The sequence below is a fragment of the Pseudophryne corroboree genome, chromosome 3 (genome assembly GCF_028390025.1).
Source record: "Pseudophryne corroboree isolate aPseCor3 chromosome 3, aPseCor3.hap2, whole genome shotgun sequence".
Taxonomy (NCBI): Eukaryota; Metazoa; Chordata; class Amphibia; order Anura; family Myobatrachidae; genus Pseudophryne; species Pseudophryne corroboree.
In genome coordinates, this window is record NC_086446.1 from 443,951,568 (window position 1) to 443,965,278 (window position 13,711).

A 13,711-nucleotide genomic window follows, 5' to 3' on the forward strand; every position below is an offset into this window, starting at 1 on the left:
TATGAGTCTTACCCGGGATTCATAAATCCTTCCTTATTGTGTACGCTCGTCCGGGCACAGTACCTAACTGAGGCTTGGAGGAGGGTCATAGGGGGAGGAGCCAGTGCACACCACCTGATCCTAAAGCTTTACTTTTTGTGCCCTGTCTCCTGCGGAGCCGCTATTCCCCATGGTCCTTTCAGGAACCCCAGCATCCACTACGGACTCCGAGAAATAGAATTATCGGTAAGTAAATTCTTATTATTTTCTACATTGTAGATTAATACTGAAGACATCAAAACTACGAAAGAACACATATGGAATTATGTTGTAAACAAAAAAGTGTTAAACAAATCAAAATATGTTTTATATTTCAGATTCCTCAAAGTAACCCCCTTTTGCTTTGATGACAGCTTTGCACACTCTTGGCATTCTCTCAATCAGCTTCATGAGGTAGTCTCCTGGAATGGTTTTCCAACAGTCTTGAAAGAGTTTCCAGAGGTGCTGATCACTTGTTGGCTTCTTTCCTTCACTCTGCGGTCCAACTCATCCCAAATCATCTCAATTGGGTTTACGTCAGGTGATTGTGGAGGCCAGGTCATCTGACGCAGCACTCCTTCTTGGTCAAGTAGCCCTTACATAGCTTAGAGGTGTGTTTAGGGACACTCTCTTGTTTAAAAACAAATGATGGTCCCATTAAGAGCAAACCAGATGGGATGGTATGGTGCTGCAGAATGCTGTGGTAGCCATGCATGGAAAGTGTGCATTGACTTTTAAATAAATCACAGACAGTGTCACCAGCAAAGCACCACCACACCATCACACCTCCTCCTCCATGCTTCACAGTGGGAACCACACATGCAGAAACCATTTGCTCACCTTCTCTGCGTCTCACAAAGACACGGCAGTTGGAACCAAAAATATAAAATTTGGACTCATTAGACCAAAGTACAGATTTCCACTGGTTTAATGTCCATTCCTTGTGTTTCTTGGCCCAAACAATTCTCTTATTTTTCTTGTTCATCCTCAGTAGTGACTTCTTCGCAGCAATTCGACCATGAAGGCCTGATTCACGCAGTCTCCTCTCAACAGTAGATGTTGAGATTTGTCTGCTACTTGAACTTATCCTCTGCAGCAGAGGTTACTCTTGGTCTTCCTTTCCTGGGGTGGTCCTCATGAGAGCCAGTTTCATCATAGTGTTTAATAGTTTTTGCAACTACACTAAAGGATACATTCAAACTTCTTGAAATTTTCCCTATCGACTGAACTTCAAGTCCTAAAGTAATGATGGACTGTCGTTTCTCTTTGCTGAGTTGAGTGGTTTGTGCCATAATATGGATTACAACAGTAGTCAAATAGGGGTGTCCACTGTGTACTAACCCTACCTCTGCACAATACAGCTGATGGTCTCAAACACATTAAGAAGGCAAATAATTCCACAGATTGACTCTTGACAAGGCACACCTGTTAATTCAAAACTAGCTCATGAGACTACCTCATGAAGCTGATTGAGAGAATGCCAAGAGTGTGCAAAGCTGTCATCAAAGCAAAAGGGGGCTACTTTTCCATATGTGTTCTTTCATAGTTTTGATGTCTTCAGTATTAATCTACAATGTAGAAAATAATTAAAATAAATAAAAACCACTAAATGAGAAGGTGTGTCCAAATTTTTGACTGGTACTGTATGTATATTAAATAAATATTGAAAGTTGGAAGCTATTCCTGTTTGAAGATTAATTCTGTTTGTGTCCAGAGTGTCACATCTACTTGCACTATATTGCTGGATATGTTTATCCCGTGAAGGCACATGGCAAAGTTATATTTCATTCCTAGAGTGACACCCTGCATACTAGTACTTATAGAGGGTAATTCAGATCTGATTGCTGCTGCTTTCATAGTTTTGATGTCTTCAGTATTAATCTACAATGTAGAAAAAAATTAAAATAAATAAAAACCATTGAATGAGAAGGTGTGTCCAAACTTTTGACTGGCACTGTGTGTGTGTGTGTGTGTGTGTGTGTGTGTGTGTGTGTGTGTGTGTGTGTGTGTGTGTGTGTGTGTGTGTGTGTGTGTGTATATATATATATATATATATATATAAAATTATATATAATGTGTTATGGTTGATAGTATATTTTATTTAGTTTTTTAGATTTATTTTAATATTTAGATATTTTGATGATCCCTGTGCCCCACAGAATGTGTTACACAGGATAATTATTGAGTAGCGTCTTTTTTATTCCTCATTTTGAATTCATGAAAAGCAGTTTAAAGTGGCTGATTTCTTATACAGCTGCACAGATCTTAGGAAGAGAATGTATTTATTGTTGGCCACAGGTGATAATGGTACAGAGTAATGCTGATATGAAGCGTCTGATTATTTATAGTGTGATGCAGTGGTAGCCTGAATATGTATTGTTTATAAGCGCCTTGTTGCGTTATAACTGACTGATTTTGAACTTCTGATCAAAGCAGCAGGATATAAGAGTTTGAATACACAATTGTGCATAAGCATCATGTTACCTGTCAGCGGAGGGAAACGTGTTCCAGCTAATCATGTAGGAAGCTTTTTGAGGTATATACCAGACTGGTGTCATGCTGCTTGGCAACAAGTAGAGATAGTCAAAATAAAAGTATTATGAAGTTGGGGATAGTTATTTTTATACAGTATTGGATTATGTTTTTTGGATTTGTATATCTAACATTTCAGTGCCTTTACTTCAACACAGCATTTTCATCAGGACCTGATGAAAAAGCCGTGTTGAAGTGAAGGCATTGAAGCATTGCCATATTTGGTGACCGGGAGTGCCGCTATATCTGTGCCATATTCAAATACCATATGCGGGCAAACCTGCTAAGTATATTTTATATCGGGAGTGCTAGGCTTCTGGAAGTAGATATATATTTACATCACTGCTGAGGTGTTTATGTTACATCTTTACCACAGAGTATTATTGAACTAATTTATGGGTGAGCTGACCACTTAAGAAGGGCTCCATAAATATCAACACAAAAATTTTAATTATTTTTTAAAAACTCCCTGGCAGATATGAAATGCATTGTGGGAGATAACAGTCTATGCCCATCAGGCGTAGGAATAAAATAGTACTGAGAAGTATTGGAGAATATTGGTACTAATATGGCTGTGTCAGCAAAATTGTTTTCACTTTACTACAATGATACGACATTTGTGCTGTGGAGGACAGATAATTACACAGCTCCATCGTAATGATGCTCAATTAATTTAAACTAACAATCTAACAGTGTGGGAACTTTTAATTAGAAATCTACAAATGGACATCAAGGGCCTGATTCAGACTCAGTTACATCTTTTGCCACTGTATGCTAATGCTGCTACAAAGCCCTAACCTGGTGATGCACATCTGTGCTTTCAAATATGCAAGGACTGAGATGCCTACTCGCAGAGTCTATAGACGCTGCATCACTGTCTGCTGCACCATCAGTTGGACCACTGACAATTGCACCACCTCTATGGCAGTATGTTCTCCTATGTGAGCTGCTCAGAGACTGTACGCAACCACTTTCAGTGACATACCTGCGACACTCCCATAGGATGCAACATTTCTGTGCGTCTTTTTAGCCATCCCCTTGTTAACACCCAGTCACCATCGAGGACCCCTCTTAGATTTCTGCTACAGTGGATCTAAATTTGATCTGCGACTCTGTATATGCAAATGCGTGTTGCGACTCAGATGCATGCACAGAAGAAAAAACATCAGCATAGCATGTGACCCTAATGTCATATCTCCCAACTGTCCCGATTCCAGCGGGACAGTCCCACTATTCGGACACTGTCCCGCTGTCCCACCCACAAGTGATTGCATTTAAGCAATGCAGTGAGGTGAGTCAGGGGGCTGTCCAGCTGCTCGGGGAATGCTGGGCACGCCCCCCAAATGATGAAAACAGGGTTGTGCAACAAGGCCACGCCCATACCCAGACAAGTCATGAGGGTCCTGATTTGATGTCAGCAAATGTTGGGACGTATGCAATGTGCATCTGTGTGTGAGGTACTTACTATTACGAGTCTGTTGCTAAATCTGTACCACCTAAATTTGCAGCTCATGAATTATTTGGATTCATGTTTTTATAATATTTTTGATGTATACTTGAATTATAAAAAATATTTGTTTACTCCATATAAAATAAAACTATTTGAGAAATATAAAATATTTGCTTTTAAAAAATGTATTGTATTATTCTGTAGCCAACCTCATGATTAGATTTTTTGCAGACAGAGATGCATGTTCCTCATACCGTAACCCAAACTAAGGTTTGTCACAGTAAGGAGGGATTTTTTGTTTTTTAATAAATAGCGCTGTCTTTTAGTTTGTTTTCTTTGGTCTGTGATAAAGAAATGGAAGTGGTTCATTATATCCCTTCATAGGCAGCAGCTTTGTAAACAACCAGTATTTTGTGTTACACAGTATAACATTATTTTTATACACAGTGATGGATAATTTACATTAACACATTAATTATAGTGTTATTTTCTTTTGTTTTAGGATTCCCTAAGGCACCAGATAACTATACATATTGGGGGGGATTAAAGAGTAAAAGTAAAACAGTTTTCAGATAACTGGATATAAAACCCCTCAATTTTCTCTACTTTATTAAATGAAGAATAAATCTTTCCTGATCCATTGGAATCCATATGAATAAAAATAAAATGACAGAGACCCTGAAAAACAAAAAATATACTTATCCACCTGTTATTGGCGAGGACGATCTAGTCTGTCGCTGCAGCTGGAGGAACACCACACTTGTGGTCTCACTTAAATTGTGAAAACCTGAATAGGCTGTCAAGTGCTTGCAATGGATGAGGATTTGTGAGGGAGGACATTTTTTATATATTTATTTATTTATTTTGCAGTTCACTGTTTTATTACATGTGAAACATATGCCTGCAAGCAAGTGTCTTAATCAAACAGGTGGTGCATTTCTAGGTGTGACATGTAATAATAACAGTCTTGATATTCCATCACTCTCATGATTTATTTAAACCAAAAATCTGCTTAAACCAAGCATTGTGGGCTGGGTTTTAATGTCTAGTTTACACAGTTCACATCCTAAAAATATTTCTGCCACACACACATGGAAATGCACTTTCCATTTGCAGAGGCTGATCCCAAGTGCAGAGAGTAGGCATGCATCTTAGTGAGCACTGGGCGGGCCACCAACATGCACTGATACAAACCCAGAGTATTTGGCAGTGCATCTCCATCACGTTTAGGTAACAGATCTACTTTAAATAATTTCTAATAGTCGTCATATCATGTCGCACAGCCCATTCTTCAATGACCTGACCTAACATTAACTATATTTTTTACAAATAATATAACCCATTCACATTGTTTAACAGTATTATGGCTACTTCCATAAAATGCCTATTTGGCACAAGTTTTGCTTTCCAGAGCTTGAATACATATGGTAATTGCAGCAAACCTATGGCATTTTACTACATCCCGCCTGCAATACATAATGTTGATAGTTTTTTTTGTCAAAATTTGACATGACTGTATTTTCTCTAACTCTGACGAATGCCATATAGTACTTTTTCAATCCCTGCCTATTTCTATAGTACACATTCTCCCCCTGTACATACTGTATGTCCTTGTTACACGTCCTACCTCCATGCCTATTTCTTAGTGCATCTTTTATTTCCATACGTGTCTCATTAAACTTCTAAGCCTACATCCAGCTTGTCATTACACATTCTGCTTCCATATCGATCACCTTGCTAACCATTATACATCCATTGTTATCTCGTATGGGACTTGCATAGTTGTCTGATTGGTAAAAATTGAAACGGCATGCTCATAGGATAAAGTCTTGCATCAAATCTGCTTTATCACATCTGTAGGCTCCATTCATCTTCTAAACTTGTATTATGTTCTGTTCAGTCTTCCCTTAAAGGAGATCACCAGGCATCAGTTAACTTTTGTTCATAAACTTGAAGAACCAGTAGCTAAAGTCAAAGGCCAACTGATATAATCAATCATTTCAATGTCTTTTATAAAATATATTTGTATTTCCAACTGCAGATAATACTGCTTCTGTACATACACATCGGATGCCATTTGATAGAAGGGAGCAAGATATGTTTATCTTACCAATTCTGGTTGTTGATGGAGGAACACCAGCTTTGAGTAGCACTGGAACACTAACCATTCGAGTGTGTGGTTGTGATAGTGCTGGGACTGTACAGTCGTGTAACACCACTGCCTATGTGATGGCTGGAAGTCTGAGCCCTGGCGCCCTTATTGCCTTGTTGGTGTGTGTTCTGATCCTTGTGGGTGAGTTATATTGTTTTCTATAACTTGAGCTCCAAAGTTGTTATTCAACTTAGGGGGATATGTACTAAGCAGTGATAAAAGTGGAGACGTCAGCCAGTGGAGAAGTTGCCCATGGCAACCAATCAGCATTGATGTAACATATATTGTTAAATGTCTATCTCTAGTCAACAATTAAAACCATGAACATGGTGTATAAGCAAAAGGAAGCATCTTAAGCTAACTGAACAATACAGTAAGTATAAATTCAACAGCATTATTCTAATAAATAATTTATATGTTCTCTCCTATGTTGCCAACAGTATTGATTCTCCTTATTCTGGCTCTGAAACGACATCACCAGGGTCATCTGACATCAGATGAAGATGAAGACATGAGGGATAATGTCATCAAGTACAATGATGAGGGAGGTGGAGAGCAGGACACAGAGGCATACGATATGTCAGCCTTACGCAGCTTGTACAATTTCAGTGAGGGGAGTGAGGTTGGAGGGGACAGTACACTTGCTTCTCAACGTCACCCCTTGCCTCAGTGGTTCCCAGGAGCTGAACTGGACTTCTCACTCTTCAAAGACTACATCAGTAGGAAAGTGAGGCTGGCAGATCAGGACTCATCAGTACCTCCTTACGACTCTTTCCAGACTTATGCCTTTGAGGGCTCAGGCTCCAGTGCTGCCTCTCTAAGTTCCATTAGCAGCTGGTCTACGAGTTCAGAGCAAGACTTTTCACAGTTGGGCTCATGGGGTCCAAGATTTCGCCAACTGGCTGCTCTATACGCTGGACACAGGGGGCAGGAAGAAAGCCAGGGGTCCTAGCCCCAATCATTCCCTCGATTTTCAGGGTACCAAAACCTTATGCTCTAATTACAGGGGCAGAACTGCTCCATATTTATTACATATCAATACGTTAACACCATATCTACTATCACAAGTAACCTTGTCGCTCATTTACATTTCCTTCTCTGTGAAGTCCTTCAACAATAGTCACCCCACAAAGTAAATGACCACATAACATTACACAAGATGTCAGTCATTGTTTACAAAATATGTACGATCTACTACACTCCACCCTAGTTATCATTTTTTTTCACCATTATACATATACTTTTCTAAACATCAGTGACGTGTGGTCAGGGGAGCCAGAGCTTCACCTGTCATACTCCAGATAATTTTTGACTATAAACATTATTGGAATAATACAAAGATTATATTTATTGGCTCATTTACCAATGAGTGATAAATTTCACTGTGAGTGATAAATTGCACAAGCCAATCAGCTCCTTATTTCCATGTAACGGGCTGTGTTTGAAAAATAACAGGAGGTGATTGGCTGGTGCAATTTATCATTCACAGTGAAATGTATCACTTATTGATAAAAAAGGGCATTCGAACTTAGAAATATCATCTTTGTACTATGCTAATCATTTTTATAGTCTAAATTCACAAGCAAATCAAATGTGTGTGTGAATCTGGCTCTGATACTAGACAATGCCTCCCCAGCCATTCATCTCACCGCACCTCACTGCTAAACATATGTATAAAGGTGATAAATTGCTTAGCATTATTTGTATTCTTCCATTATTTTGGCCTAAATTCTAAAAGTAAATTACAGCATAACACTCATTTTGTTATTTTTCATGTCTTCATTGAACATGTTGATCCAGTATTCAGTGACTTTAATGGAAAAGTATGTGAACCTCTGCTGTATTAAAGTGGCCATTGGAGTCATAAATTCCAATCAAGATTATTTTTCTTTTATTACTATATTATTGACTTGTAACGTGCCACAAAGCTCTGCAGCACCATACAGCAAATACACATACAGTATCATAAGGGAAACAGGGACATGACAAAATAAATGCAGATATAAAAACAAAGGAATGATACCGCTCTTAAGACAATGAGATGGCAATCAGGTGTGAGCCTGGGTGTGTGTTCTCAGAATACACAAGAATATTGTCACGTGTACCATTCCTGACATGGATTGAATTGTTGTTATATGTAAGCATTATTTAATGCATTAATCATGGCTGTAGGATGTCTGGAATAAACCAGAACATTATGTAGGAGAAGGTCAGGCTGATGAAGGTTTCCCAGCATAGCAGTACTGATGGCGTGTAAACATTCTAGTACGTAGACAAGACTATAGTAAGTGCAGAATAAATATTGCCCTTTGGAATAGTCTTGACCTTTACTCCATAGAAATGTTGCTATTACACAAATGAAATGATTTGAATTGAGCGGCTAAAAAGCAAAACAGCTGGAAAATACCAATCAGGTCAAGCAATTTTTTTTTAACAAGGAAGCTCAATACAGCACTGTACATCCAAACCGATGTGTGATCTTGATGAAATGGTACAGGAAACATTTAGTGGAATACTTGTACTAAGGAACGTGCCACTTGTTACTCAATCTAAAGGTGCACATACGTTTTTCTTCAGACAACAATGTTGGTTCATGTTTAATAATGACATGAAAATATGCTTAGATCCCTGTCATTTGTTTAATCAGATTCTGTTCTTGTGCTTTATGGAAATATTATATTTTAGGCCAAATTATGGAAGCAACACATAACATTCTAAAGGGTTTGTTAACTTACTCTCATCATTGTGTCTCTTCCCTCCACCATCACCAACCTAAATCCAGCATTTCCCAGATGTTGTCTTACATCTATCTGTTCATCAGCCCACTTCCATTAATGTCAGCTGGGATTTAGCCCTCTAAACAAGGCAATTTCTTCAGATTCCCAAAACAGCTGAATCTAACAGGGTAACCTCGAAGGATTGACACCTTATTTTTACGAGGACAGATCTGCAGTATTAGTTGTCATTGACTTTGTAAATGCTATCACTATTCATGGTATCAACTCTTGGACCTGTGATCTTCCATCCACATTGTCTACACAGTGCTGTTATAATGGCTCGGTCCCCCACAATGCACTACCACAGGTCCTAGAGGAACTGACATTCATTTATCATTGTTCCTCAGAGGACAAAATAAAAGATTCTTGTACTAATTTCCTAGCATGTGTGTGAGTCTAAACACAGGAGAGTTGATCTGGTCCTACAAGCATTTTTATTAACACACTTTTTTTGGAAAACCACCATAACTGCAATATTGTATAATGGCCCTCATTCCGAGTTGTTCGCTCGCAAGGCGAATGTAGCAGAGTTACACACGCTAAGCCGCCGCCTACTGGGAGTGAATCTTAGCTTCTTAAAATTGCGACCGACGTACGCGCAATATTGCGATTACAAACGAGTTAGCAGTTTCAGAGTAGCTCCAGACTTACTCTGCCTGTGCGATCATTTCAGTGCTTGTCGTTCCTGGTTGACGTCACAAACACACCCAGCGTTCGCCCAGGCACTCCCACCGTTTCCCCGGCCACTCCTGCGTTTTTTCCGGAAACGGTAGCGTTTTCAGCCACACGCCCCTGAAACGCCGTGTATCCGCCCAGTAACACCCATTTCCTGTCAATCACATTACGATCGCCGGAGCGAAGAAAAAGCCGTGAGTAAAAATACTTTCTTCATAGTAAAGTTACTTGGCGCAGTCGCAGTGCGAACATTGCGCATGCGTACTAAGCGGATTTTCACTGCGATGCGATGAAAAATACCGAGCGAACAACTCGGAATGAGGGCCAATATACAGTGTAAGATTAATCAGTAATTGATAGTGAGGAGCTGTGAGCAGTTGTTTGACAAATAATTCCTTAACCACTTAACTGACGATTTATTTTGCAAAAAAAACGCTCCAAAATTGTCATTTTTTTTGAGTGAATTAGGTGAAGAACATGAATTTAACCCTATCCCAAATGATTTTAGTTTAAAAAAAAAAGGAAAAAACATTTTTTTTTTTATTTAAAAAAAAAAAAATTCCCGAAACATCGATCGGGAACATAGCAACCATCGGAATATCGCGACCATCACGGCTTTCATTTTGAAATCCAAGACAGCCTCGAGGTATGCAGGGTGGGTCTGGGGGCAGCTATGGAGGGTTTATTGCCATTGTCTGCAGCCGCTGGAGGTGACAGATCCTGCCGTGCTGACCGATCAGCAGTGATCGGCAGCACGGCAGACACGGGGAGAGTGCAGAGAGGCAGAGGGACCTTCCGGTCCCTCTGACAGCAGCAGTGGAGGGAAGTTTCTCTTCCCTGCCGCTGCTAACACTCCCTATCTGACTGGTCGCATCCCGTGCGACCAGGTCAGATAGAGCACTTGCAGGCATGGTCGCATCTGATGCGACCATGCCAGGCAAGTGGTTAAGAGCTTCGGGAGTTGAGACATCTTTCCTTTCAGTTGTAGGGCTTTATTCAGCATTAAAATTTCTACTTAAATAATACGGAAAGGAGCGATTCTACATTATTTAAGTATTGTCGCTATTTAGTAAATTGTTAATGGAGAAGATGATGCAATTATCTTCTCCATTAATACCCCGGTCCTACAATATCACACTGTAGAGAGCAAGCTATTAAAGTTTTCTGCTATACAGGTAGCAGTAAAACGATAAAAAAAGGTGTAAAAGCTTTCTTTAATATAACGCCAACTCAGAATTGCGCTCTATGAAAAAAAATCCTTATTTTAGCCGAAAACTGCAGGGTCAGTAATTATACTGACAGTGTTCCCGGCAGTGTAATTACACAGCTTTGCAAAAATGCATATACATACAGTATGTGTATTTATAAATACCGCCACCCCTGGGTAAACTTGAAATGCTCTGTCGGGTGCCCTCCAAACGGATTCAGGAAATGCAGGACCCACTGTGTACAAAGGACCAAAAAGGCGGCACTCCGAACTTCAATGGAACACAAGACAAAGCTATATGTTCAGCCACGTTTCAGCACTTTAATGTGCTTTTGTCAAGCTTCTTTTTTGTCAAGTGATTGCGGCTCAACAAAAGCACATTAAAGTGCTGAAACGTTGCTGAACATGTTTTATTGAAGTTCGGAGTGCCGTTTTGGTCCCTCACACACAGACACACACACACACACACACACACACACACACACACACACACACACACACACACCTCCGTGGGAACTCAATTTGGAAGATGGAGGAGCAAGTGGGGGAGGAAGCAGTATTATTATTATCCTTTATATGGCGTGTGAGGAGGGGAGGTGAGATGGGGGTGGGCAGAGGAGGGAGTTGATAGTGGCAAAGAGGTGCTGGGGGTTGGAAGACTCAGAGGAGATGAGATTCTTGAAGTATGACTGTTTAGCGAGGGAAAGGGCAGCAGTGAAGGGCAAGAACATAAGTTTGAAAGTCTGCTTTAGAGCATGATTTCCTCCACTGTTCCTTGGCAGTATGTGAGCATTTTTGCAGATATCTGGTGCATTTGGTGTGCCAGGGTTGAGGTGTTAATTTGCAAGGGTGAATAGTGGTTGGTGGCGTGACAGAACAAGAGCAGAAGTAAGGGATGCATTATATAGGTAAGTGGCTTGTTCAGGGCATGAGAGAGAGAGAAGTCAGTCAAACAGGGAGGATAGGGACGTGGTGTCAATACTCTCAATGTTACGCTTAGTAATGGTAGCCTTAGGAGGTGGAGATGTGGAAGCAGAGAGAGATAAGTTAAAAGACAGCAGGTGGTGGTCAGAGAGGGGAAATGGCGAGTTGGAGAAATCAGAAATATCACAACTGTGAGTGAAGACCAGATCCAGGGAGCTCCCATTCCCATTCAGGACTATATATAGTGTACATATGAGTATATAAACTCTACAGTATACAGCTGTGTGTGGATAGGGCATACGCGGACTGTGTGTTGGGTGCATTGTCAGAGACAGCGGCTAACGCAACTGCTGTCCCTGAGAAGTGTTTTTCTGAATAGCAGGGGGAAAAATGGAGAGAAAAAAAAATGGTGTCGATACTGTACAAAAATAATCGGAACAACATCAACATTATTGATAAATAGAAACAATGGTTCTTAGCCATCTTAAATGACAGAGCTTAGCCACATTCTCCCGCTTCTCTCCAGACAAATCCAACCTCACCCCTTCAGTTACAGCCTAACCCTAATTTCCACCTCTACTTAGTATTCTTACCTTGCAGCGAGATGTTAGAGGTAAGATTTATTGCTTTTCTTGTGACAGTTACAGTGACTGAGCAATTGCTCTGTTGACAAATTAACTCAATATTTTCTTTGTAAGGACTTAACTGCACAGATTCAGTGGCGGTGAGTAACAAGTTCTATTACAGTCCAGTTGCTCACTCTCAAAGTGCTGTGTAGGGTTATTCTAAAACTGTACCATAGAAACCATAAATTGCCTCCTGAGACTGGTCCTGCACCTCAACTCTTAAGGGGCCCATACGTCTGCAATCACAATTTATTGTTTCACAGATACTGAGATTTTATTTCCCCAGATTTATTGTTTTTACAATCCATCTGACTTTGCCCATACATTACAGATATTTTTCAGTGATTTGCAGATAATTTTCAGTTGAACAGATCTGCCAATCTTAAAAGCCTCATCAGTTTACTAGAAACGGTCTACACATCTGCTGATTGTTACTCATAGACTAGTAATCTACAATCCCAATTGAGCTGTGAAATTAAACATATTGACAAACCTGATTTAACAATCTCAATCGAAATCTGTGATCTGTGAACCCCATACATAGCAGATTTATTTGCACAATCGTCTGCAAATTGGCAAACATCTCAAATTGATTGGTGATGTATACTCTTATTTACCAAGTGGCGGGTTTGAAATCCCGGCAGTTTTACTGCAGTTTACCGGCGGGATAGCATCCGCCAGATTTACAAATCTCAAACCAAAGGGAAAGTCTAAGAGAAAAATGTTTTTACCATTAGAAGTATAGAAACCCCAGATTTCCAAAGTGGTCGGTTTTGAAACTACCGCAAACCCACCGAATAAATTGCCCATAAAAATGTGGGGTGTGGATTATTAGATCTACACTAAAAATGTCTGCAGTCAATAGCTTGACCACTAATGGTAGACATGCATTAGGTCAACAGGGTCAAAAGGTCGACATAGAATAGGTAGACAGTAGAAAATGTCGACATGGTCAAAATGTCGACATGGAAATGGTCGGCACAAAAAAGGTAGACACAATTTTTCTTCGTTTTTTGGGGTATTTTATCATTTTTCTGCCACAAACAAGCCCCATTGATATATCACGTCTACTCGCAAGGCTCGCTTCACTTTTCACGTTTCGAGCAAGGTTACTATTCTCAATCGTAGTCCACGTGGATGGTAAAGTATGAAAAAGGTGAAGAAAAAGAAAATAAAAAGCTTGTGTTGACCATGTGTGTCGACCATTGTCATGACGATCTTTTGACCATGTCAAACTTTTGAACTGTCTACCTTGTACATGTCAACATTTTAGCTCTGTTGACCTTTTGACCCTGTCGACCTAATGCATGTCTATCATTAGTGGTTGACCTACTGACTATAGACCTTTTT

At 39.9% G+C, this 13,711-nt stretch overlaps 1 protein-coding gene across 2 annotated transcripts in view; it reads left to right on the forward strand.

Annotated features, from left to right (window-relative positions):
• The window catches only part of CDH22 (cadherin 22), a 464,550-nt gene extending 455,246 nt beyond the window's left edge, over positions 1–9,304 (forward strand). The window contains exons 11-12 of one of the 2 annotated variants that reach the window (XM_063960456.1): positions 6,042–6,293; positions 6,593–9,304. In XM_063960456.1, the coding sequence (XP_063816526.1) occupies positions 6,042–6,293; positions 6,593–7,104 (764 nt within the window). In that variant the 3' untranslated portion in view covers positions 7,105–9,304. Of the gene's footprint in view, positions 1–6,041; positions 6,294–6,592 lie in introns of those variants that run through there. The other variant, XM_063960457.1, reaches the window with a different exon arrangement.
• Positions 9,305–13,711: the final 4,407 nt, after the last annotated feature.